A 27,240-nucleotide genomic window follows, 5' to 3' on the forward strand; every position below is an offset into this window, starting at 1 on the left:
AATTGACCTTCCTTATTTGCTCAAGGATTGACAGTTTAAGGAAAGGAAAATGAAGGTTGGATGAATAAGCGCAATGCCTAAGAGTTCATGACAAGAGCTGGAAGAAGGCAAGGAAGGAGAGGTGGTTGACAACATCTGAATCATCACCCTGCATCTTGTGGATACAGTTGCAGAAATATCCCTCTGCTTCAAATTAGGATTCTAGACCTGCTCTTCCAGCAACAGTGACCTGGGAGGATAGCTACTGATCCAACTTACTACTACATGTATCTTTAGCCTTGACATTTAGGCAGACTGCCATACAATCAAGACAGTGCCTTTTTTAAAATTAGCTTGTCAACTTCTAAGCAAAACTTACATGGCCTTCCATGCCTTCCTGAGGACTCCAGTCTTTCCAGCTGTTTCTTCCAGCTTTTAGCCGTATCACCTCATCTGGCCACTGCAGCTCTTTCCTTTTTGACACGTTGATCCCTTCCAGTACTTGACTGGGATCCATTAACTATAAGTAGGAATTGAGTTTTGACTGTTAGTTCAGCCAAAATTTAAAAGAAACAGATAAACTGTAACCTTTTGCATACTTCCAGAGAACTGACTTTAACCCATAGGAATTGATTTCTGACCAATTTTAATGTTGGAAACTCAAGCTCCAGGCTAGGAAAAAGCCTGAGCAGCATAGAATTTGGAAATTAGGCTGTGGTTTCAGACACAGCTGACAATATACAAGTTCACTGCAGTCTGAAACAGCAGCTCTGGTTCCCTTTCCCACCCCTTCTTTCAGTTACACTGGTTCATGGCAGGGTCTGAGGAGCTGGCACAACATAAGCATTGGCAGCACATGGTCCAGTCGCAGGGAAGAGTTAAGTGATGATGAGCTGTTAAAACAGGCTCATCACTTCTTACAGAATATCTTCAGAAACATGGTCTTGGAGAATTTACTGTTAGGCTGAAGAACTATTTATCTACTAGCATGGTTAGTTGAGACCCACCCTGTGTTTTGAAGTAAACTGGCCTTTCCACAGGGCAGCAGGAGAAAACTCCTGAAAACTCCTTCCTATTTAAGGACAGAGAGAACCACATAATATCCACTATCCAAGGATACATGTCAACTTTGCCTGTATCGTCCTCACACAGAGGAATTAAGCAGTTTTATAAAAGGGCCCTTGCCTGCAAACAAAAGCTACTAAGCACAGACCTGCAAAATTAATTTGTTAACTTTGCCCCCTATGATGCAGTTTACTAAGGATTACTCTAAAATGAGGTGATATCAGCAATGAAATCACGTTTGTTATGATCTATCCTATTAAAAACACTTCTTGATGTTTCCCACTTATATACTGCCAGAGACATGTATGCGGGGCTAATAAAAGCTAGAAGAGCAAGAATACAAATTTCTGGATTTTCACAAAATGAGTAAGGCTGCCATGATTGACTTAGTCAGTGGTGTACTGTTTGCTACTCAGTAAACCCAGACGTGTGGCAATAACCAAAGAATAAACACATATGAAAATGAATAAATACATATGAAAGTGAAAGTGAGTATTTTTACACTTACTTTTGTGGAAAATCTACTAGGTTTAAAAGAAAAAAGCTAGTTGCTTTCTGCCCTGCAAATGAAGCTGTTTAGCTTTACACATTATCATGAATAAAGGCAAACTAAGTATGAAGTGGAACTGAGTTCAGCTGACATTCTCAAACATTGCACTAGAGCTAAACACGTAACGTAAACAGGGATGTCTAAACATGCAGGAAGGCTGGTTGTCCAGAAAACCTTTTCCTCACATTAGTTCTCCAAATGTAACTGCACAATAGTTGTATACTGAGACATTCCAGACTGTGTGTGTATTTAAAAGTAGTGATTTCAACAACATACAAGGTAACACTAACAAAAGCACACGGAAGCACAGGTTAACTTGTTCTTCTGGACTATTCACCTGGATTCTGTAAATAACGTCATCCTTTTTGGCTTGCATTTGATTTGCAGGGCTTGCATTACCACCTGACTGAGTTTCAGTTGCATTACTCCCTCCTTCTGTCCCTAGAAAGCCCACAAGGGCATGCTGTTTACAGGCTGGGATGCTTTGGCTGGAGCTGCTAGAAGAGGGCAGTCCATGCTGCGCGCTGACCCCAGTCTGGCCAGTAGGTTCCATTTGGTTCACCATGGATAGGCGGGACTGGATGGATGATGGGAGGTTACGAAGGGATATCTGACTGGTGGAAGAGCGCCGACAAGGCACAAAGCCTGTTGTGGATGTGCGAAGAGATGAATGACGACTGCCGTAGCAATAAGATGAATGGCTAGCTACTGAGGCACGGGCAGGGGAATGTCTGACAAGGCTTGACTGCACAGAGTGAGAGCTGTGACTGGTGCCTAAAAGTAAAAGATACAGAATCAGGAGAGTTTGATAAAGCCTCCTACACACATTAGATTTCCGACACACAAATGTTTTAGCGCTTAGATACAAAACTGATGGGTCTAATCAACAACTTCTGAAACAGCTGTATTGCAGAAGATCTCTGTTGCATTTCATATAGCAGAGCATTTGAATACATTCCATTCATCTTATCTTGGAATTTCATATTCTGTTCAATTCATAACCCCTGCAAGACAACTAGCTTGAAGAATGCTTCAACCTTGCTCCTCCCACATTAACAATTTGTTTCTTAATATTAACACTTAAGTACTTAAGTTTCCCATACTTAAGGCATTAAGGCAGGTAGAGATGTCCATGTTTCAAAATACTAAATATTCTTTCTTAATATGCTTGACTGGATGTTCAAAGATTGAGTCAGAAAATTTGTTAGAGCAAATGCTGTTTTTGAACAAGTTCAGAAAAATTTAATGCACTTAAAGTGAAAAATAGGAATTGCAGTTTATGAGCATTAGTGTCATTGCTTTTCCTATACTAAGTACTTGTAGATACCTCTCCACAGCTGATAGACCACTTAAGTTGTGTAAAAAAAAAAGTTCATTCAACTACATACACTTTTATATTCTCTGTGAGTAAAGGTAGCTTTTTCTCAGCTTTACTGTTTATCACCTCCCTAACTACAGATCACTATGGACTCTTGGATTCAGCTAAAATACTATAGAAATAGAGAATCCGTTCCACTGTATAAGTAAGAAACGTAAAGACATTCACAAAAAGTGACAAGTTTAGCATTCGCAGACAACACGACAGAAAAGATCCAATCTGTAGAGATGTGTTATAAAAAGTTACTTAATCTATTTTGCCAGCACAACTATACCCCTATTGCTCAAATCTCTGTTTGGGAACCTTGCATTGCATAAAACAGCACTGTAGTTTAAGATGAATCCAGCAGGTGTTAACACCACATAATCAAGTCACTTTTGTTTGCTTTTTGTTTTAACTTAGGTCTAATCTAAAGAGCTGAAAGGCCAGTTCTGGCTATAGGATTGTACTTGTATAAAATTGTTGCTTTATTTCAACTTTACCCAGAGTGGAGGGATGAGTTGGTGGATGAGCTGCAGGAAGAGTTGTGGGATGAGCTGCAACAGGAGGGTGCTGTACTGCTCCAGGTCCCTGCCCTGTAGTTGCATTCCCTCCTCCTTGCGACATGCTGCTCTGCGACTCATTGATAGTTGCATTGTTACTTGTGCAAGAAGCTCCACCTCCAGCATCTGAATCTTCAATATTTCCACCGCTATTGCAGCCAGCTCCACAACCTTTCCTTAGTCTGAAAACATCATGCAATTGACACATTAAGTCAGGCCTCCTAATCATCAGTATTCTAAGAAATGCCTTATGATGACAAGCCAAAGGCTTTACTCTGCACAATCCACAGCATTCCCTAAAATTGGATAAAACTTGACTTTATTTTCTCAGAATATGCTTTGCAAGTATAAATACTGCTAAGAGATTGCAATTTTCTTCATGACAGCTATTCAAGTAACAGTTATTTATTGTAAGTCAAATGCTCATATAAAATAGCTTTTGAAAAAATCAAACCAACTCTGAAGCACAATAAAGCAATAAAATTCTAAATATAAAATGTTGGTAGAACATCCTGGCTATTTTGTAACAGTTAACAGTAAAATTTATGCTCCTTAACACACCAGTCATATGTGTATTCTTATACTGCAAAATCTGTCTGTTCAGATGAGCAAGAAAATAATGTTTGTTGGTTTTTTTTTTTCCTTCTTCTTAATGTATTTGGTTTCTTGTTACCTTCAGTAATATACTCACAGTTGTTTGAAACATATATTGCAATTATTTGAATCACAAATTCTCGTGTGAATTTTGAACATTCAGTCAGTAGGCTCGCCAACATTTTCCAGTGTACATACAGGCTTTTCACCACATTGTTTGCATTAATAAATTTCAGATGAACACAAAAACCATGTTCCTCCTCCCTCCCTTCAATTCCTACTTTTATTATTCTTTTCTTTCTGTCACACTCAAATAGACCAAGCACTCCTTTCCAATTTTATTTGCTCCTGGGATCCAGAATCCCAAAGCATACACAGCTTGGATCCAAATACTGTTCTGTGTCATACTTTCACCTGTTATTCTATCCACATTCGGACAAGCAGATGGTGACAGAAGACAGCCACCGCAGACTGTAGTAAGTGTGGCATATTTTGGGGTGAAGCAGCATGTTCTGTTCTGATGTGTTGTAGATGTTTAAGTGTAAATATGACCATCAAAACAGCTACAGGACTGTTCCAACTATGGCACCAGCTCCTGGAACTGGTAAGAACTGGGACACACATTTCTGAATGCCACACACAGCTGCCACTGTTGCTTTTGGAGCCACAGTCATAAGGGGCCAGAAGTGCAGTGAAAGTTCTCATGGCCTATAAAACACAGCACAGCAAGAGTTTGTACTGGGTTACCAAGGGGTCATGTGGAGGGAGGATTATATGATCACTCCAGTTACTTGTTCTGGCTCTGACATACAGTGTATTTATAAGCACTTCTGAACTTCTGAACAACAACTAAAGCTTGAGTTACTGTGTATGGGCATACCCTAACAACATTAATAGTGGCACTTGCATGCTAAATGTTTGCCAGACAGGAACCCTACCAAATAGTCTTGATTCTGTGGATGGATAATAATGTAGGATGATAGGATAGGATGTAGGATAAAGTAAGGATGATAATATAGACTGCAAAAGTGATGGTACTGAAAAAAAAAATACAGAAGTTGCATTGTCTCTCATTATCAGACCTGACATCAGAACTGAAGTTATAGTTCTTGCATCTAGATCTTCTGTCCTGTTTTTTCTGAGCTGTCATTTACATAGTTTGTGGTGTATTACTTATATGCCTTGAAGATTAATCCTGTACCGAAGCAGTTGCCATATGGTACAGATGTGCCTGAAATAAAGAGCCAAAGCTTATTTATTTTTGTGCAACTGAATATTATAAGTTATGCTGTGCTGGGCATGTATGAGACTAGTTAATGGAATATGAGAGCATGAACACATACTAATGAGAACTCACTTCCTTCAGCTCACCTGTGCCATGTAGACACTATGAAGTTTCTGATGTTTCCTAAGCTGATAGCTCCCCCAAGAATCTCCTTAAGCTGTTCGTGACTATCTGAATAGGAAGTAGTCAAAGGTGAGACATAGATTGGGTATCCAATTGGTTGGTCACAAGAGGAGTTGATCATGTTCCTCAGAGCTTGTTTTGCGTTTTGGATACTTCCTCTTTCTGGATTACGATTACGCAGGAAGACAAGCTCCTGTTGTTGTCCTGCCCACAGGCCACGCACACACTCCTTATTCACCTGCAAAAGATGACAGACAGAAGCCAAGTAGAAAGCCTGTGTCAAAGTGAAACAATGAGAGTGCGTGAAGACTGCTTTGCTATACCTAGGCCTTCACGAGTGTATGTAATGTTGCACTGCAGAACTGCAAGCATATTCACTTCTTTAAAAGGCTGAACTTAGGGACACAGGCTGCAACGGTGAGAATAAAGCAAATCTAAGAATGGGATAAGAAATAAGGTATTTTAAGTCAGTAACTGATTTTCTGATTAAATACTTCCACTATATGAGAAGAAGCAGCCCTAGCAATGACAGATCAGTAACAAAAAATAATGATTTGAGTTGAAGTAGCAGTTTGGAATAGTTACTAAAATGTACCACAACATACTGTCACATTGTGGAATGTGCACAAAGCTTACCTTAATGACTCTGAAACTGAGATAGCGCTTATTCAGCATAATGATTTTATATTCATTGGTGCCATCATCCATCACGTGACGCAGAGCAAGGAGGGAGGGAGAATTGGAAAGAACTGCACTCCGCCAAGCAGGGTCCCCTTCGTGCGCTATAACTAGATTTTCTTCATGGGTTGTTATGGCTTCATAAAGGACAGAAGGATCATCATATTCATCTGGAGAAGTGAAGTGATCCTGTTTCCAAGAACACATGTGCAGTAAGATATGATTAACATTTCAGATGTAACTATGTATAAAAATCAAACATTTCGCACCTCAAACTCTTGAAAGGCTCAGTGCATTGCACAAAGACATCAAAAATATCAGATACCTACTAAAGAACATTGTTAAAGATGACCTCTTCTCCAACAGATTAGTTCTGTTTGCTTCCTTTTTTAACTTAAAAACAAAATGATTGGAAGGACCTGCCTGTTATTGATTCAGGTACATTTCTAGTTGAATTTTACACTAGATTTATATCTATTTATATTGCCTGCAGAAGCATTTTAGTTTTAGCTTCTTTGCTTATTCACAAGTCTCCAAGTGTAAAACACACTTAAGATTATTCACTGAGACTGTATTATATGAAAATAGCAACAGGAAGAAAAACAATAAGGTTTATCTGTATTTTCTATTAAAAAGTTCACATTAATACCTGATGACAGACTATTTCAGCATCAGATACTATCACACAACTTAAATTACTGCCAGTCAAATAAAAACACAAAATTTGCAAGTTCAATTCAGTATTAGGTCACATTACTTTCTGGTTAAAAAGGATAGTGGTTAATAGCTAAATTCCCAACACTGTCTGAAGCCTCAATATGCTATTGCACTGCAAGTGAATAAAGTCACCTTTTATAGATTAATACAAGAGTGTTCAGAAAAAACTTATTCTATTGTTAGAGATATTTGTATTTTTCTCACTTTTCATTCTCTGACTTAATTCAAGCCCATTCTGCACAGAACCCAAATATACTGAGAACACTTCAAAATTGCTGAAGTGGTACTTCTGCTGGTTTCAACAATGATTTTGTAATCGTTCTACTTTGCTACATGTACTCCTAACACTTACACACATTCTGCTAAATTTGGGGAGTTTGTGTTACATGAATGAGTTGATTCGATCACTACGAGCTTTGGGGAACTTCTAGACTCCGCAATGAAGGCAAAAAACGCAACTTTATTATTTTAAAAAGTGCAACTAAGATTTGCCTACTTACTATGATTTTCAAGCAATCTGTTCTTCTAGAGTACCGACACTCTTCCCCCCCTCACAGAGTGCTTATCACTCAGTACATGCTTTCTTGTACTTGCTGAGCTTAGTTAATAGACACGCTGGACAGAATTTGAGATTGTTCATCTTCACCCTCACTTCACTATAAAGACCAACCCCAATTTGAGCTTATTGAAAGGCAACCTTCTCATTCTCACCTGAAACCATACTGATGGGATCAGTGAGTAATGCCAAAGTGTCTGTTATTACGATACTTTAAAGAAAAAAAGAAAAAAGAACAAGAAAAACAACTCCAATTGGCAGCTGGAGAGGGCTGTGTAGCTTTGAATGACATGATAACCTTTTAAACAAATTACATACACATGGGGAGGGGAAGAGAGAGGCTGTTCATAAGGGAATTATCTCTAGACAGATATGAAACAGGGCTTGACATGTTCTCTGATCTACATTTGATGTAATTTTCAAGCTCTGAGCATAAACTGCATTCCCCTTTCCTCTATGATCACCTTCCAGATGAGCTATAATGAAACGAAGGACAAGACATGATACTCCCTCATTTTCAGTTGTCCATCTCTATCAAGTGTTCTTTTATTCTGTTCCTCTTTTTTCTCTCTCCCAGCCGCTTATTTTTAAAAGAATGAACACTCAGAAATAAAAAGAACTGGACACATCTTCCTGTGTAATCTCTCACCTGATGCAGCTTAAGTGACATCCGTATTCCAGGAACCACTACTTTCCTCAGCAATTCCATGTCAGCAAAGATCCATTCATCTCTAATTGAAGATATACGGAAGTCACCCTTAAATAGGGCATGCAGGCCATAGAGGAAAGATTCCAGATTACTGTTGGGGGGGGAAGACAACCCAAATATTAACAGAAATACAAACATATCCACAATTATCATCACTGACAAGAGCAGAAAATACTAAGCTATACAGAAAGGCACACAGTTCTTCTCTATAAAGATAACTTACAGGATAAGACAGGGAGAAGAGAACATATGAGTAAGGATGTGTGTGTAAGCAAAGCCTGGACACTAAATATCCACATGCACTGAACAGTTAATGAATGAACCATACATGCAATAGACTATTTACAAGGACTAAAGTAAACAGGAACACTATGAGGAATGCCCGACTTTATTCTGAAGACTTTTAAAGAGAAAATTTTTCAGGGAACATAACACCACAATGGACCAGTTAAGGAGGATATGTAGTTTCAGTTATGCATGCTTTAGTACAGAATAAAAATCTTGACAACTTTCTCATGCTTAAAGGCATCATTTCCTTTTACTAAACTAACTTAAGAATGAAAAATCAAATATGCTCTGATCACTCCTGCGACTGCATATCTGCAGGACCTTCAGGGGGCAATTAGCTGGTACTTAGAAGAATTAGTCAACAGTTTCCACGAAAGTGAAGTAAAACAGGTTATACAGTTGGCACCCAGCTGACCAATAGCTTCGACATCTGATTACACCTCTTTTTATTTTCTTTTTAAACCATCACCTTGTGATTTCCTGAAACACATGACTATATTTTACATTGGCTTTCTAATGTAAGTTGAGGCTGTCAGTGTGCAAGAAAGAGGCTGTCATACAATGACAGAGCTGAGCTGAAGGAGATTTGTACAAAACACAACTGCTTGCCACAGAGCCAGCTAAACTGTGAAACTTATCACAACAGTCTGATCTAACTTCCATCAAGACATGTGTTCTTCATTTTAAGAAGCTGTCCTCTTCACATAGGACACATACTTGGAGCAGGAAATGGAGCTCACTTTTAGAACTCAACCAGTTCTTGTTTTATTCATCAGTTATCACTGGTGCTTACCCACACCAAAATTCTCACCTTGCATTAGTTCGACAAAACAAAATGCTCAAATTCAAGTTTTCCCTCATTTGCTGTTCTTTGGTTACATTTCACTGGCTGTTATAACAAAGACAGGTTACATAGCATATCTGTCCAGTTTAAGGAAAGATGACATTAAATGTCTGTTCCTTTTATGAAGAGGTACTCATCTAATACCTAACCTAGGAACCCTGAGGGATTTTGAGGAAGGGAAGCTTACAACAACAATATTTTTATTACCTAGACATATGATGTGAAGCTGTTCCCAATGCTCTCCGCCCTAGAACACACAGTCCATAACACAATGTCACCAGGGGCGAGTCTTTACTTGAATCCAGTGGCTTGTAGTAACAAAAGAAAAAAGGAATAGTCAGGTGAATGGAGTAAAGAAACTGTCACAGAAAAATGTTCTGCCAGAAGGAGTAAAAAGACCCAAACACATACAAACGTACACAAACTCAGATGTGCTTATGTACCTACCACACCAGTTTTGACTAGACCACATACAGTTTTTTTGTAAACAGTAAGAAGTCAAGGCATTCCTCTACAAACATACTAATGTTTCTATTTAAAAGGTGGAAGGATTTGAAGAGAGGAAAAGAGTTGAATATGGGATGACCATTTTCACAAGCCAACAATTCCAGTGGTCCAAAGGAATGGTATAGTATGACCACTAAGAAAGAAGCAGTCAGTCTTATAAGCTGACAACAGGTATTTGGGTTTTGGGGTTTTTTGTTTTGTTGTGGGGTTTTTTGTTTAACTTAGGGTTGATTTGTAAACACTGACATCTAAGCACAAAACACCAATTCTATAAACATACGCTTTTGTATGTAGACAAATGCCTAAGATTCAAGTGATTCATTTGAGCTGGTAAATGAAAATTCATTAATGAACAGGTTAAATCATACACTACTTAGAATTTATTTAAATTCACATCTCAAGAGCAGAAGATCAAAACAAGTAAACTACAAATTAATATTTCAATTATAAATCTTTATTTTAAAAATCAGTATTAAACCAGCCTGTAAGCCAAACTAACAGGGGAAAAAAAAGAGAGACCATCCTAGAATAGTGAATGGCTTTCCTCAGATGTTCATACTTACCTTTTCTCTTCGAGAGCAGCAATATTCTATCCAGTTCAAATATATCATACAGAAACTCTCTCTCGAGATCCCTGCTAGACGGTGGTCATAATCCTCATCAATATTGGGGTTAAATGTTGGGTCTACATCAACATAATTGCGGTCTGTGCACAACCGCAGTCCTTCCTGCATTGTCTCATTAGCTAACCATTCCTCTAGCTTAGGGGATGTTGTGACATAATAGATGATTCCCTGAAACAGTAGTAGTTAAAAATATGAGTCAGTATTGCAATTAAAAAAAAAGCCAATCTTGATTGTTCCAAATAATTTGTATTATCTTCCTAGTAATGAACAAAACTGATACATAGTAGCATTTATTTAGCTTACATATACAACCAAAGTTGCACAGAAAACACAAATACAGGTTTGTATACAGGCATATTTTTCAAAGACTGTCAAAACTTCTGAAGCATGCACTGAAGGAATAAGGAAAGGGAAAAAAGGACAGGACAGGACTCTCACTAATTTTGCAGAAAAACAAACAAATACATAGGAATTTTTATCTAGTTAACAACCAGGCTTAGATATTGAATTTCTAAAGAACTCAAATGCTAAATAAAAGACAAGACTGTTTTAACACTCTTGTGTTTGGGGGAAAAAAACACAAAAACAAAACAACAACTTGTGTGTGTGTGTGTATAAGTATCTTGGGAATATTTCAACCTGAAATTTTTGAGGTCTCAGAGGGTAGCTTATGAAAGACCTGGATTAGTAAACATTATCTGAAGGGATCTGAGGCCTAGAGTCCTCTTACAACTGCACGGCTTTTTTTTTTTTAAAGAAACAAAGACAGGTTTGGACAGCTTTTAAACACTAAAGCAGCTAGGCTTTCTCCAAGAGAAACACACTATTTATTTAACTTTCCATTTTCAACACAGCTATTACATTTGGGTAACAGCTTTCAAGTTTCTACTCCAGCTTCAGCTAGAAAGTGTCCTGTCTCTGTTCTAGACTACAAGGTCATTGTCCTGCTCATGCACCAGAGTATCAAGTAATCATCAGTACAGCAAACTCTGTCCTCCTTTGATGAAGGTGTTTCATACATCTATAATTCGTATCACATTCTGTGATCCTCATATGAAACACATTAAACATTGAAGACATTAAGCAGTTCCCAGGTGTAATCCAGCCTACCTCCCCCCAAGGGTGGTACTGATCCAAATCATACCTTCACATAATAAGTGGTGAGAATTTTCCGGAGATCAAAGACTTGAAGCATGGAAGCCGCACTGTTGTCAGTGATGCTATAACCCTCCAGAACATACTTTGTCACAAGCACTTCCCAAGCCAGCCAACGCTGCCCAAAGGCAGCATTAAAGGAAAGCATGTGAGGAAGATGGCCTGGTTCACAGCAACAAAAACCTTCATCTTCCTCTACACCTTCAGTGATGGCCTCTACTTCTCGTTGCTGGCAATAAGTTCCTTAGGAGAAAATAGACAAAAGAAGAAAGAGTAGAACACTTTATATGATTGCTTTAATGTTGACTTGTGTTTAAGTGTTTAGAATCCAACCAATCTCCAATTACATTTCTGTAACACCACGTAAACTATCTGCCAATGAACACAAAAGTTTTGGATAGCTTAATTTATCACTCTAGGATCCCATTTTAGTTAGGTGTCTCTAAGAATCATTTATGGTAGCCATGTTGCACTAAAATGGAAAGAGAGACTTAGCATCAACTCCGCTAGAGCAAGCTAGTTTTCCTCACAAGTGACAGGGGCATAAAGAGGCCCTGCAGCGCATTTTCAAAGCAATTAATTTACAGGATGGAACTGAAAATAATTAAGAGTTTCTAAAGCAGAAGTCCACTTTTTAGTACAGACAGTTAAGGAAGTGTAACATGCTCACCTCTGAATTCAAGCCCCCTCAGCTGGAAGGTGACCAAGCCATTTCCTATCTCTATAAGGTGTACTAGTGCATTGAGGTAGTCGGAGGCTAGGATGAAGCAGTCCCCAGTACTATAATTTCCCCACCGACCCAACAACAAGTCTCCACACAGGCTGTGCTGAAGAGAACGGGTTAAATGTTCATAGAATATTGAATTCAGGTTGTTATCATCTGAACCTACAGGAAGATTGGATTTGGGTTATTATCTGAATCTGCAGAAAAACATCAAGCTTAAATGTAAATTATCACTTCACATTGAATCTTACACTTTTCTTAACAGCAAATTGTTTCAAGGTCATTCTCTGCACACACCCCACCCCACCCCCACCCCCTTTTTTAAGGGGCAACTACTCCAAAGGAATGCTAAGTGACATTTAGTATTTTTGACCAATTTTTTTCCCCTTCTTAGTCACTCCTCCATTTTCCAAATTATTCCTTCAGTTCCACTCACGCATCTCCTATCAATCTATTCCACATAATAAAGTGCAAAAGCAAATGAGCACAGAGGTACCTCAGTAATGACTGCTGTACTTGTCCCATCACCATGACATTGAGACACCCTCAAATAATATTTGGGCCTTTTTTAATTACTTAGGAAGAATAAAAAGCAAAACAGCTTAATGCATACTACAACTATAAATAAAGAAGTAAAGCAGACACACATAAAGGTAAGGGGGAAACAAGAAAAACTTACAGGAGAGTCTAAAGACTAAAGCAAGGGAGAGATGATAGAGGAGAAAATAACAGTAGACAGAACAACAGAAAGGTTGGGCAGGGTTGCAGAAGATCAGAGGGCAAACTGATCACAAATCTTATAAAAATCCTATAAAAGCCATTTACATTTGAAAAAACACCAATATATTAAAAAAAAATGACCCACCAAAATCAGACTAGGAAAGCTACCTGGATTTCGATCAAGCTGCGAAGCCAGTCTTGTATTTGAATGATCCACACGCTTTGTGCTGAAAATAATAAATTGAAGCATACTTAACACAAAATTTATCACTGTAAGAAAATCTAAGAAGAGAAACTACTAACAGAATAAAAATTGTTTAAAAAATATTCCCACTGAAATAGTTTCAAAGAGTTATTTTAAAATAATTTTATATGCAAATTTGCTGCTCTTCTCATACATAAAAGTATTTTCTGCCTATAATAGCATTATGATCCAATACCTAATAAAGTTTGTCCATAGACATTATTCTGTAGCCACAGAATAATCTTTAGCTTTAGATGTAAGTGTATCTATTTTCTTAGATAGGTATCATAAAGCTTTAGATGTGACAAATAAACCTAAAAACAATTAAATCAGCACAGCTAACCTTCCAGTAGACTTTACTGAAAGGGCAATTTTCAGAAAATTATTATTTCATTGGCTGAAGTTACAACCTTAACTCTTTAACTTAAGATTTGGAACATTGTATTTTAAACTGTTCTAGTGTTAGAAGGGAAAAAAGCAATAAAACAGTGAAATGAAAAATTAATTTTCCATAAATACAATAACTATCCACTCATCTTACCCTATGCTGTTTATCTAACATTTCACTGGTCTGATACTCTACAAACAATAGTGGACTTCAGAGAAATAAAACACAGGGAGGTATAATCTGACATGAAGAATCTTTTACTACTGATCCTACCTTGACCAAAAAAGATTTACTTTAAAGGTTTTTGTATGGAGGTTAGCCAGTTTTAGCTGTGAAATGAGAAATAATGAACACAGGTCAAACACAGTTATGAACTGCTCCCTTGAAAACCTTTTTGTAAATTCACTTCCTCATTAAAATTGCACTTTACAATACTATAATATTTGTGTTTGAAAAAGTTACCAGGATGGCATACGTCTAAGTAGAAATTACTTAAGAAGCTAAAGCAAATGTTGCTAGTGTAAAAAACAGCTGCTACAGTATTTCAGAAACAAGCTCACTGAAAACTTTCAGTGCTATAAACTAGTTTTCTCTGGGGAAAAAAATAGCAGCACTTGGAGGCAAAAAAAACCCAAAACCAACGAAAAACCAAACCAACACATTTAGCCATAGTTACATTATTAAAAACAAAGGACACCACCTTTAAAGGTCTTATTTCACCTACTTGTAGTCTCTTTCCCAGAATTTGACAGGCCTGGCATATGAAGTGATGAATATTGCACTTCCCAGAAAAGGATTCAGTGGAGTAGAGAAGAAAGCTGACACAGCTGCTTGGACAAACAACATTGCAGAATCTGCAGGATAATAGAATTAAGGAAAGCCAAGCAACAACTACTTTTTTTCAAGCTTCTGTGATAGTACCCGAAATAGACAGCAACACCAGTTAAGAGCATAAAAATTCTTAGAGATCTTGTTTTGCAGCAAAGTACCTTTACAGTTCTCCAGCAATAAGGGGATTATTTTTGTTTTTAAAAACAGAAATAGGTGAAAATTTGGCACCAGACATGGTGGTCATTCTCTTTCTCAAAATTCCGCACAGAATACTAACTCAACGCTCCTTTCAAACCAGTCTACAGAAGCTTACTTACAAAACGCAAAAGTCAAGAACTAAAACCATAGTTAGTGACTCTTGAAAAAGAGAATGACTGTCAGAAGAAAAGCTGTCTCATTTTCAGAATGAAATAACTCCTGCTTCATGTTTCTTTTATGTCAGAATTCTATTCCTACTCTATCTGCTACTGTATAATTTGTAGCATTCTAGCAAGGCAGAAAGTGTACACAGTTTTTCATAAATACTCAGCAAACCTGTTCATTCAGTAGATTTAGTCCATAATACATAATCCATTATAATGCAACATTCAGAAGTTATAAATACACAACTTCAGGAGAAAGTCTGCATTTTCAAAGGATACGTGGCACAGCAAAGGGCTGGGCAAAAGCATGGAAGGCAGATCCCCATGTGATCTGCCAGGGAGCAATGTAGGTATATACAAATCTCAATTTATAAAAGAGTTCCCAAAGCTACAGGAAAAAAAAGAAGAGGAAAAAAAAAAAAAAAAGAATAATTTAGTGATTTGGCTGAGAATCCACCTGCTTTGCAGTACACAAACATCCTGAGGAATTTACTGGTCACCCTAGAGTTCTTAATGGTCTACCAGAAGCCTTGAGACTTACAAAAAGGATGTAATAAGGAAGCAAGTAACATAATATGCACTTCATTGTTCTACTAACAGAAACTCATGAGATGTTTAGAAAGTTACATATGCTTTCTCAAGCAAACGTAAGCGCTTTGGGAAGGAGAAGTCTTAGCTGTCTTATAGCATATTGATTACCATACCAATAGGACTGATGATCTGGAAGATTACCTATCAGTTAGGACTATCTGTTTTCCCTTTTGGATGACCTGAAACGCCTAGAAATAGAGAGTTAAAGTTACCTTGCTGAAGAGTATGGACATGAAGAAGAGATCTAGCAGCATGGTCTCAGTAAAACTTTTGTAATCAAAAGTAAAGAAGAGCACTGTGAAAATAACAGTGACATACTGGCACGTTGGGCTACTGAATGATGAACGCAGTAACTTCAAGCCAGCTATTGTGATCATTAAAGCACCCAACCTGTATAAGAAATTCACACAAAACAGTTACTTATCTGCTGTCTGAAAGGGGTTTAAAGACCACCTAAATTGTTGCTGTCATGCAATGCCAATCTCTTCAAACTCAAGGTTTAGATTTGGGTTTGTTTTTGGAGTTTTGGGGGGTGGTCTGGGGTTTTTTTGTGTGTGTGTGGCTTGTTTTTTTTTTTTTTTAAAGACAACTTCAGATTTTTATTTTTTTTTTTTAAAGGTCACTATCCAAGTCTTTCTATCAGTATTCTCAAGCCAATCAATGTTCAAGGATTAACATTATTTGTAAGTCTCACAAAAAAAGAAAAGGTGAAATATCAGAGGTGAAATATCCTTGTACTCTGAACAGAAACCTGGTCTTTAATTTAGGTTATGAATATAAGAGAGATGTAAAAATGCTAGAAGTGCTCTAGATTCATCAGCAAAATGATGTTAATGAACACTGGATTATCTTTACTTTCAGCATGACTATACTGCTCTAGCTTATATTGGGGGAACCGCAACTTAATGATAAACTTACAGTGATATTCTTTTTTCAGAGATAGTAACTGACATCAAACAGTAACAGAGATCAAACAGTTATAAAAATAATGTTAAAGTAATGTAATGGCAATATTCCTCCCAAAGGTCTTGTAGTGACATGAGTAATGAACCCAAAGCAAGAACTTCCTAGATAGAGGGATTATTAAATTTAACCAAACAAAACCAAAAAAACCCCAAAAAACTCATACCCAAAAAATCCACCACCACCACCAAATACATATTCCATTTTGTTTCAAGATTTATTTCCCTTATAACGCTTCTGTTTTAAATCAATAGAACTTCAAATCCAAAAAAGCAACCTAGTCGCTGTTCTTTGAGGCAAAAAAATGCAGGGCCTATTATTGAACACTCATTTGCTGAGACAGACACACTGCTCAAGGGATTATAACTAAGGCTCAATTTAAGAGGCAGTGTGCAATTCCATCTGGATACGGATTATACTTAGGGGCTGGAAGGCCTGGGGAATTCCTTGACGAGAGCAGAAAGCTGTAGAGGGGCTGCAAGCTGGCACACCAACTCAGGGAACGTTACACAAGTCTTAAGTTTACACCTGATAAAATACCAGAACGTATTGTCACTATCTTGAACTTGCAGTCCAGATAATCGTATCACAGACTCTGAAGATCAACAAGGAAATTCAGATATCACACTACTAGATAATTCTGCAACCTGCCATCTTTATAGTATATGCTATGAATTGAATGATTTATCTTTGTGTTGATTCCTAGTTTAATACTGTAATAGTCCATTCAGTTTAAGTCAGCAAGGTGACTTGGTTCTATAAGAGCTTTCAAATAAAGAAAAACTTTATTTATTCCTTGCCTTAGTTTTAAGGCAATAGCATTAACTGTCTTCCCATTGAGGCCAGAACTCACTATTTCATTTCCCACCACAGCAGACATACTCAGATTACTTGATAGCCTTTTCTACTTACTCAGTATCCAGTTTCTTTGGACTAGCAATATTCTTAGCGCTGCTACTAAGCTCATTGAGGACTATCAATGGATAGATAACATTCTTCTCTACAAAAAGGAGCCAAATGTGAAGTTTCTCAAACCACATAACATGTGCAGCATCTATCAAGAGATGTATTAAAAAGAAGAAGTGAGATTGCACTGTCAAATCAAACTCAGCTAACAGAATAAAGGTTCTTGATCCAAGTAGTTTGTGGAGCCAAACACTAACTGTATTCTCACACTGGACTTTCATAGTTTGATCTAACCAAAATAAAGAGAAGCTCCTTCTAAGCTGCTGTCGGTAGAATCAGTAGAGTTTTTGCACTGTTACACATCTATACAAAATGTATTACAATATACCAGTTTGCAAGCTATTTAAGCTATTTGCTTACTGCACATGTCAGGAAACAAACCAGGTTGCCAACTCTTCAATAATTTCAACTGATACTGATGAAGCTGTATGACATTACGCATTTTATCTCATGCAAAAGGATATTTTCCAACTATATTCGAACCAAATGGTTTACATGGCTTACAACTCTACAATACAGAAGAGCATATGTAACCTGTCAACACAAATGTCTGAGACTTAAGAACTTCTTTAAAACTTCTACAATAATTGCAAAATATATAACAGGATTGCTATGTTTTGAATTAATGCAAATGAAGATAATGAGAAAATTTCTTCTACAAGGCAGTACAAATATAGGCTGGAAGAGCCTGTGTCAAAAGTTATGTTTAACATTGCCGCATACATAAAGGGTTAAACGTATATTTGAAAGAGGCTAGAAAAAGGCCCACCCCTCTTCATTGCTACGAATGACTGCACATGCCTAGATGAGCCCCAGCAAAAACTGAAGTTCCTTTTCTACAGCAGAAGCCATAAGGACAACTAGTCATTGACATGGCATGAATTCTCTTTAAGTTACAGGAACCAAACTGGGAGATGCTACAAACTTGTATTTAACATTACTGGATATGACTTTCATCTTTCCTGAAAACACTACTACTACATATGGAAATACTGAAGTCAGTTATCAGCAAAAGGGCACCAACCGTAGCGTCTCTAGTTTCGTAGATTAAAAATCTAAGGCATACAATTGCACTTTTCACTTCTTCCTCCAAATAGTTGGCAATAGTATTACAATTACTATTCATATTTATCCATCTTTACACCCAATCACTGAAGAAAGCCCACAATTTAGAAATCAGTGAAAAGACCACACCGCATAGCTGCTACAAAGGTAGGAAGTTTGCGAATCAGTTCTGATAATTCTCTGTTCCTGAAAGCAGCAGAACACTTACTTTCTTTTCATTACTGTCTTACCTTGAAAACCAACTGAAGAGGAAAAAACAAAATAGCTTCAGTTGTTTCTAAGCCATTTTTGGTAGAAATTTCTTAACTCTGCTGTTAACAACAAAAATGTTCCAACAGTGGAGACCCCACAATCTACTGCTACATTTATCCATACTGGAAAAATGATCAGCAATGTAACTAACTTGGTATTTTCTGCAGCCTCCAGGGAGAGATTTCATTAAAACATAGACTTTTAACACAAGATGCAAGTGCGTGTCTATGCAGATCAACTAGCAAGACTGGTCCCTTAGTGTGTTTTCCATTAGTAGGCCACTTGCACTACTTTCTGTTGTTAAACATGTCAACAATACCATTAAGAATCAAATCCATGCCAAGATGAAACCTCCAACAGCATTCACCATACCTAATCCTGTACAACATTTGAAAACTTACTATCTTGAAGAAACACCTAGTGAAACACACTACCTTTATAAAACAATTAAGACAATCATTAGCACAAACTTTGCAACTTAAGATTTTGAAGACTGTGCTTTAATGGAACTGCTGTGAGATAATGTTAGCACATGTAATATATTACCATCATCAGTTAAGAGATACATAAAATGTCATGGAATCAAAGCATGAGGAACTGAGAAACCAAGACATTTCTAGATTAGATGTCATTAAATACTCCAGTGGTGAGAGTAATAAAGAAAAGAGATTAAGTGTATCAATTGGTAACACAAGCTGGTCAGCAACTACAGCAAGTTCAAAAAAGTGTCATGAATGATACTTACTTCGGACTTCAAACTGATAGTATTCCTTGGTTTTCAGCAGCGGGTGAGAAAAACAATGCCAAGGAAGTTGCTTTCGGAGTTGAGGCAGAACATAATGGGTCACAAAGCCTACCGTACCCACCAATGCATAGAGAACATAACTTAAAATAGGCTAAAAAGAAAAAAAATGAAGAAATTAAGGTTTGTGTTTTATAAACAAAATCATACACTAATAATGTAATACCTTTTCCAGCATCTAGGCAGGTGCTCCTGTAATAGTAAGTTGGGAATGTATTTCTTCATGAGAAGCTGTACTACCAACTTTAAGATCAAACAAGAAATGCCTGTGAGAGAATAAACCATCTATTTCTAACAAGTTTTCACTAAGCTGAGAAGTGTTTTAAAGTAAAAATAGTACACCAATCTTCCTTCATAGTCCATTGCTTCTGACCCATCTGCATTTCATTTTATAAATGATAAAGCTATTATTCTCTAAAGGCTGAGCCCAATTTAAATTTTCATCTGCTGGATAAAAGGAGGTATAAAGCATAAGGAAAAACAAATAATTCGTCTTGTATTCTCTTGAGAAGGTGAATAAGAAGCTTCCCACCAAGACCAAACTTTCACAGAAGTCACAAAATACTACTATATTAACGTGGTATGAAGACTGGATTTCACAGTAATGCTTTCTATACATTAAAATTTTCTCTACATTTCTAGATATGTCCTAGCAAAATTAGGATTGCATTACCTTGTTATAAGCTCTTGATTCAGAAATTCTGTGAAGCCTAAGCCTATTCAGCTATACAACTGGTAAAGAGCATATAGCCAAGTTTCTCAAACATGGGAGAAAGCAACATTCGAGAGGAGCGCTGAAGTCCAGCCATACAACAGAAGAGATATTTTCCTTAGAAAAAACTAGTACACCTACTTAAGTAGGACACTTCACCTGAAAACCTGAAGCTACCTAGATGTACATGCTTTTTAAAATCAGTTTCTTGCTTTAACTGTAGGCAGCAGCGGGAAGGTAAAATCCTTCTAAAATACATGCAAGAAACTTTCATTTGCCTGACATAAGGCTGTTCATAAGCTAACCAATGGTTGCATTACAGGAATACCAAAATAAAAAATTCAGTAACTGCAACTCTTTAGGCAAATGTCTTTACTTAAAGAAATTCCAGCACAGGATCTGGTCCCATGTCATCATCATCAAGTAGGAGTCATATATACACATCAGAAGTATCCAAAGCAGTAACAGTAGCTAGACTGACAAGTGAAAAACTTCAAACTCAAACACCCTTTGAAAGTCTGTATAAATAACCATTCCAGTACAGGGGTACTCCCCTATACTATAGTCTACAAACAGCCATGTTAGCATGCAATTGCTGAGTCAAGGTTCAGCCCCTCAATCTTTAAGAATCAAACCTTTTAAACTTTCTTTTTTTAAAAGTTTCATTTTTCCTTACTCCAAAATGATCCTGACACTGAGATAGATGAAGCAAAAGAGGGCATTTTGTGTCAGAGACTAAAATAAAAATCCAGAATGTAAGAAGAAACTAGAAAAGAGCAAGGGAAGAAGATTTTTTGAGCACATAAAACTGGAACGTGAAGATCTTCAGTCATGTACTTGTCACACTATAAAGACCATCTAAAACTAGTCAGGAGACCTGGTGCACTACCAGAATAAGTGTTAGATAGACACAGATAAGAATATCATATTAGAGTATTTGTATATAGAAGACAAATGGCAGACATGATGGCACACCTTACCTGTAAAACTGTAAATACTGTACTGACGTGAATTGCAAAATAGAGTACACCAATGACTATACACACAATCAGGTCAGACTGCAATCGTTCACTCTGGGGAGTCAAAACAAAATAATTTTAGAAAATACCAGCTTTGGTTGTCCTCTTCAGATTCTTAATGCTTATCAGCAGTAACACTGAAACTGATTAAAGATTTTCAAATTATGCAAGTGTTAATTACTTCCACTGAAGTTATCAGAAATTTCACAAGATAAATCTTACGGCTAAGAGTATTAGTTCAAATGAGTTAAGTAGAAAGATGCATACCCAAACTGGGGCAGGTGAAATTAATATACCCAATATATACTCCCTCTCATTCTGGACTGTTAGGGGTTATAAGGACACCCCTACAGCACTGATGAAACAGCTGGAAGGGCTAACCAAACTTCCCATTTATGATCAAAGAATTGCTTAGACTATGGGACAATTAAGACCTCTGGAAGACAGCTGCTAGACAGAGCTAAGGACCAGGTGGAACAACTAGGCTGTTTAACCCTTTTCCCCCCCTCCTTTGCAGAAGGGTAAAGGATAGCTTTGGAATTACCCTGAGGAATGAGTATGAATTTTCTGTTACCCCTAAAAAATGAAGACAAGCTGTTGATAACAGGCAAAAAATAACAAAATGAGTAATGCTAGACTTAGTCACAAGGGGGCAATATGTACTTAGGGCCATTACAACTCCAAGTCTCCAAGTTTAGACTTGTTCCCACTCTGTAAATACAGTATTATTTTCAGCCCAGAAAAAACATTAAAGGATTAACTACTCCAAAATCGGCCAAATAATTACACACAGCAATTATTGCTGCAAGGTTTTAACTTCTTGGGATACAGTTTATTTTTTTTTTAAATCAGTAAGTCCTGATTTAAAAAAACACAGAAAGAAAGACTATATCATAATCCTCAACTCCCCTGCCCCCTTGGTGACTAACAACACAGTTTGAGAGCTAAAGACGAGCTTGCAGCTCCTACGGTCATTCTTCCCTGTTAAGCTTTAAAACAACTGCAGTTTCTCTGCTCTAAATATTTACTTGCAGTTTCCACACACTGCACCTTGTCACAGTTGTGCCTACTGCACTAGGAGAAACCCATCTATACTGTTATTCCCCTGCAGCCAAAGCCCTACATAAGGTTAAATGAATGTACAACGTTCTTTTGTACAAGTTAAACATACTAAGGTTCTTAAGTCTTTTACTTACTGCTCCACTGTGTGAAAAAGAATAATGTTTAAATATTACTACTTTCATGAGTATTTAGAGTGAATCTGTACCAAAAATTCAAGGTATGTGCTGAAGTCAATGGAACAGGTTACATCTGCTGTTTAAAAAAAAAAAAACAAAACAAAAAAACAGGCAAAACAGCCCACAACACTTTCCACTATTTTTATTTTCTGCTTCTGGAACAGCACGCACAAAGCTCTTGCTCACAATTACTAGAAATACTGAGTTAATATAGGTTTGCCACCATTAACTCTTTCCCCTAACTTCTGCACAAAAGCAAGTTATCATTTCTTATTATCATATGAGCTAGAAGAAAATCCTCAGTGATACTTCACTGAATTCACACTAGGGAATTCCAGTTCTCTCACATGCCTCCTTTTAAACAACTTAAATTGTAATATAAGCATTATACTCTTCATATAGTAAACTGGTTCATCTGCAGATTTAAAGGAAATGCTCTGATATCCATTCTAATCAACACCATGATAATTAACAAGTGTGTGAGCTAAGTAAGATCCAGACCAATGCTATAGAAACCAACATAAAGTAAATGCTAGATTGAATTTAAAAAATAATAATAATTAAAAAGCCTACTTACCACAGAATTTCTAAGCTTTTCAGGTAAAGGATCTTTTACTTCAGACAGAGGATCCTCGGGGTTTTTGTCTTCAGAATTAGGAAAAAATTTTGATTGCACTAAAGAGCTTGAAGACAGACAAAAAAGAATGCTCTGAAAAGCATGTATTGTTCTATGTGGTTTTAGAATAATAATGAAGTCAAAAGTTCTATTACAAGTTGATTACAAGAAAAAATAGTCCTGGCATATTAGTGCTTTCACATGGCTGAGCAAATTAACAAAGATAAGATCTCAACTTTTTAAAATAATTAGTTTTCTGGTTGCATACAATGACCACCATTAAAAACAAGTAGCCAGATGTTGTTCAAACAGCAGTTTCTCCAGTACCAACAGGAGTAACTGAACAAATACCGAATTTTAAGTGGAGTTCTCAGTACTCATGAAACAAAACTTTAGTTCATAAATAACTGAACAGAAATGTAACTTGGTGCAAAGTTCAGAAGCAGTCTATTTGTCAACACCAATTAGAAAACCAATAATTCCTTGGTTTAATTCAAACTTCAACAGCAACAACAACAACAAAATCTATACTACCGTGATTAATTCATGAATTAGCCATGCTGACCAAACTACTAAATTCTTAGCAGACCTTCCTGGTACTAAAGCCCAAAAAACTTATACCTAAGCTTTTAGAAGACCATATGCAGCGCTGCTAGCCATACCTAAGCGTCTCACAACCCCTCAATGTGATTGATACCCTATGTGGTACAGAAATATGTATTATTTCATTCTATGGACAGGAAGCTCACTACAGAATGAGCCCTAGATCTTCAAAGACAATTACATATTGCAGTGTATTGCAATGCTTAACTCTGCCACAACTGGCTAAACAGGTGAATCTGCAGGTCAAACATAAGCATCCAGGCTATAGTACTTGGAAAGAACAAAAGAACAGGTATCTAGGGACAAGGACCTCATACTACCTGGGTAAAGTCACCTGAACAGGACAAGGAACACCTGAACAGTAACAGGACAAGATTTAGTTGTCAACCCAAAGGTAAGAATTTTCTTTCTGTGTGAACGCTCATGAACCATTAATCTTCCTGTTCACAGAAGGGGCCCCTCACTATCTACCCCAGACTACTGCTCATCAAATCCGTTCAACATTATAGCTAAATTTAAATCCAAGTTCAAGCTCTGCCTAACCCAGGTATGTGATTGAGCCTCTATTGGCTATTCTGTGGGAGGTGTTTCTCCTACTGGAACTATTTTGTTTTACACACATAATTATTAACTGAATCAGAAATACTCTCATCATCAGATCAATACTCCAACTCAGAATAGCAACACGAATGCATGTTTCCCCGTGCTAGACAGGAACGCTCATCATCAAAACAGATCCTTACTGTTTTGCATCCAAGATGAAATTATTTGAACAAGTGCTTTAAGCGTACATTCAAGATAAGAACACAGTAACAAATTAAGTGAGGGAAACAGTTCAAAAAATCCAGTTCAAAAATCCAGCAGGCAGCAGTTAAATCAGATTTTGGCATGTAAGTGATTTACCAGAAGTCACAAAGAAAGGCTGTCATTAGAGGAGGAACTAGGTGCAAAATTTGAGAATTTCTCTCTAACTACTGAACCAGTATCATACTATTTTTGATAATGTTGGTGATTACCAGTTCAAACAGTACTAATATCTAACATTATAAATAATGTTCCCTTGCAACTTGCTTCTTCCTTGAGGAAGGGACACAAACTGAGTCACTTACAAAAGTACAGAAGGGTCACTACTTTGTCTGCTGAGATGATACGATATTGCCACTAACAAACCACAAAATATGGAGAAGAGAACTGGAATATGCTGCCCATCCCAAGAATCCTAGAGACAGAAATGAAGTGTTAATAAAAAGGAGACAAAGTATATAACACTTATCTGACATACAAGAATTATGTATATCATAATAAGAGTATGGAAAAATTAACTACAATTCCACAAAAATGAAACAGGACTTTTAGTACAAAATATTGTTCAATATTTACAATGTCTAACTATAGATCAGAAACTCTAACATAGTGTACATCCCTTAAGCCTACACCATCTTAATCATTAAATAGTCATCAGTTTTCATAACCCTTATGAAGAATTTCCCGCATTCCTTGAGACCACAGGTTCTTAAGAGTTGTGTTTAGTCACTTCTTAATTTTGAAAGTTACATATGTTTTTACTCAGATTTATTTTTTTCTAATGTGCTGAATTCAGATTAAACCAGTGGTTTTATTTTTGTTTTCATAATCTGTACTGGATCTGCAAAGATGAGACAGTGATTCTTTGCTAAAGCTTGTTTATCTTGAACAGATGTGTTTACAAAAGACTAATGAGACAAATGTACAAATGCACAGAAAGCTAATGATGTTCTGTGGGTGATAGCATCATGGGAGTACCTCCTCTAGCAACTTTTTACTCTCTGTGACAGAGTGGAAAAAAGCCAGTCAACTTTGAGTTGGAAGGCACACGTGCTACAATTAATCACAAACTGAGAGCATTTGATTATTGACACATACCTGAAACCAACAGACAGAACCAACACCACGCTGTTTTCAAACAGAATGGCATTTCAAGCAAGGAAAAGCTGTTGGTTTTGGGCTCCCCCCTCCCTTTGCCTGCTAACTCTACCTTTTAGATAGGCACACATCTTCACCTTGAGACTACAAACTATTTCCTGGTTTCTTTTCAAGTAAAAATTAATTTGAAAAGACTACTTCTGGTTTGCAACACTGGAAAAAATACTCACATGAGCCATTTTGAGGGGTTAACAAACCAATACATGAAGACTATGCTAGAAATAAGCCACTTACATGAATCCCCCCCCCCCCCCCCAAGAACCAATGTAGAATGGAACTGATGGTAAATGTCATGTGTTTTTGGCCAAAAAATAGCCTGTTAATGCAGGCACAAATCATACATCTTTTAAAAGCAAAAAATCTGCTTTGTTCCTGCATTGCATCTCCTTTATTGACATCACAGCTGAGCAAGTATAAAACCCTACAAAATCAGACCAATATTTCTAATTCACTTTCTGCATATTTAAGTATCTAAGAAACAAGGAAGCAGAGAACAAAACCCAAAACATTAGCGTATGCTGTGTCTAAAATTTTGCTCACCTTCAGGGCACCATAGCACAGTCCATACAACAATGCTACTGCCACAATACTACAGATAAAACTGTAAAGTGCTGCAAGCAGGCTTGTGGTAGCTGAATATCATAGAAAAGAAAGAAAAATTAAACAGTATTATATAATTAGGTTAGAATACAAAATACTTCAGATTGTTTAAGAAATATATCAGCCCCCTAGTTGCAACACCCCTCTGATATAGAAAAAAAATCCAGCCCACAGCAACTACTTGTATTTTCCCGTACAAATGATTTTTTTAAAGAGCAATTTATGTGGCTTTATTTACCTCCTCATTTATTCAACAGCATTACCATGGGAATGGTTAACAACTGCAACAGAAACCAGTTGAGGAAGAGAGTATACTTCTTGACAGACTTACTAGGACAGTAATTCTATTTCTCAATAACCAATCAGAAGACATTTAGCCTTTTTAAAAATACAATTAGTATTCTATGTTTAGAGGGTAGGAATACAAATAGTGTAATTACTAAATTTTTTAAACTAGCCTACTAATCCGATGGCTGCTCCTCATGTAATGCTTTTGCCACTCACATAAAAAACACTTACCATTGCCACCGAAGACATGAATATCCAGCTGTTCACAGAGATACATCACAAATGTATTCACCTGAGGCAGGAGACCAATGAAGAATACTATAGGGAAACATAGTGTAAACACTACAGAGGAAACAAAATAGTTGAAAAAGTGGTGAATATGAAAAATATAGCTCGGTAATGTACTCTTCAGTTTAAGTTCTAGGGTATCACACACACCATTTAACTCAACATCACTGAAGTATTTCTACTATTATATCTAAGGAAAACATCCATTATGTAAATCTCTACTTCAGTGACTCAGACCTAACTAAATATAGAGGTTACATAGACCAATGGTCAGAAGATTTCTTGTACTTCTGTTCTAATCACTGTAGAAATGGACACAAGCCAATTCAGGCTTTCCATTTTTATTTAGCAGAGATCAGCCAAGAGTGTTTACAGATTAGAAGATTTGTAAGTTTTCACTCATTTTAAGT

General features: G+C 37.0%; 1 protein-coding gene across 9 annotated transcripts in view; it reads right to left on the reverse strand.

The window, feature by feature from the left end:
- The window catches only part of PCNX1 (pecanex 1), a 94,180-nt gene that overhangs the window by 8,777 nt on the left and 58,163 nt on the right, over positions 1-27,240 (reverse strand). For 8 of the 9 annotated variants that reach the window (XM_072866087.1, XM_072866085.1, XM_072866091.1 and 5 more), the window contains 21 exons: positions 26,774-26,884; positions 26,195-26,286; positions 24,802-24,911; positions 23,051-23,156; positions 21,197-21,289; positions 19,448-19,598; positions 17,332-17,473; positions 15,669-15,846; positions 15,145-15,253; positions 14,397-14,526; positions 13,209-13,267; positions 12,267-12,482; positions 11,586-11,839; positions 10,379-10,609; positions 9,516-9,616; positions 8,117-8,267; positions 6,153-6,383; positions 5,480-5,754; positions 3,455-3,696; positions 1,932-2,368; positions 359-499 (listed from right to left, as the gene is read on the reverse strand). In XM_072866087.1, the coding sequence (XP_072722188.1) occupies positions 359-499; positions 1,932-2,368; positions 3,455-3,696; positions 5,480-5,754; positions 6,153-6,383; positions 8,117-8,267; positions 9,516-9,616; positions 10,379-10,609; positions 11,586-11,839; positions 12,267-12,482; positions 13,209-13,267; positions 14,397-14,526; positions 15,145-15,253; positions 15,669-15,846; positions 17,332-17,473; positions 19,448-19,598; positions 21,197-21,289; positions 23,051-23,156; positions 24,802-24,911; positions 26,195-26,286; positions 26,774-26,884 (3,560 nt within the window). Of the gene's footprint in view, positions 1-358; positions 500-1,931; positions 2,369-3,454; positions 3,697-5,479; positions 5,755-5,792; positions 5,951-6,152; positions 6,384-8,116; positions 8,268-9,515; positions 9,617-10,378; positions 10,610-11,585; positions 11,840-12,266; positions 12,483-13,208; positions 13,268-14,396; positions 14,527-15,144; positions 15,254-15,668; positions 15,847-17,331; positions 17,474-19,447; positions 19,599-21,196; positions 21,290-23,050; positions 23,157-24,801; positions 24,912-26,194; positions 26,287-26,773; positions 26,885-27,240 lie in introns of those variants that run through there. The other variant, XM_072866093.1, reaches the window with a different exon arrangement.

This window comes from Ciconia boyciana, chromosome 6 (genome assembly GCF_034638445.1).
Source record: "Ciconia boyciana chromosome 6, ASM3463844v1, whole genome shotgun sequence".
Taxonomy (NCBI): Eukaryota; Metazoa; Chordata; class Aves; order Ciconiiformes; family Ciconiidae; genus Ciconia; species Ciconia boyciana.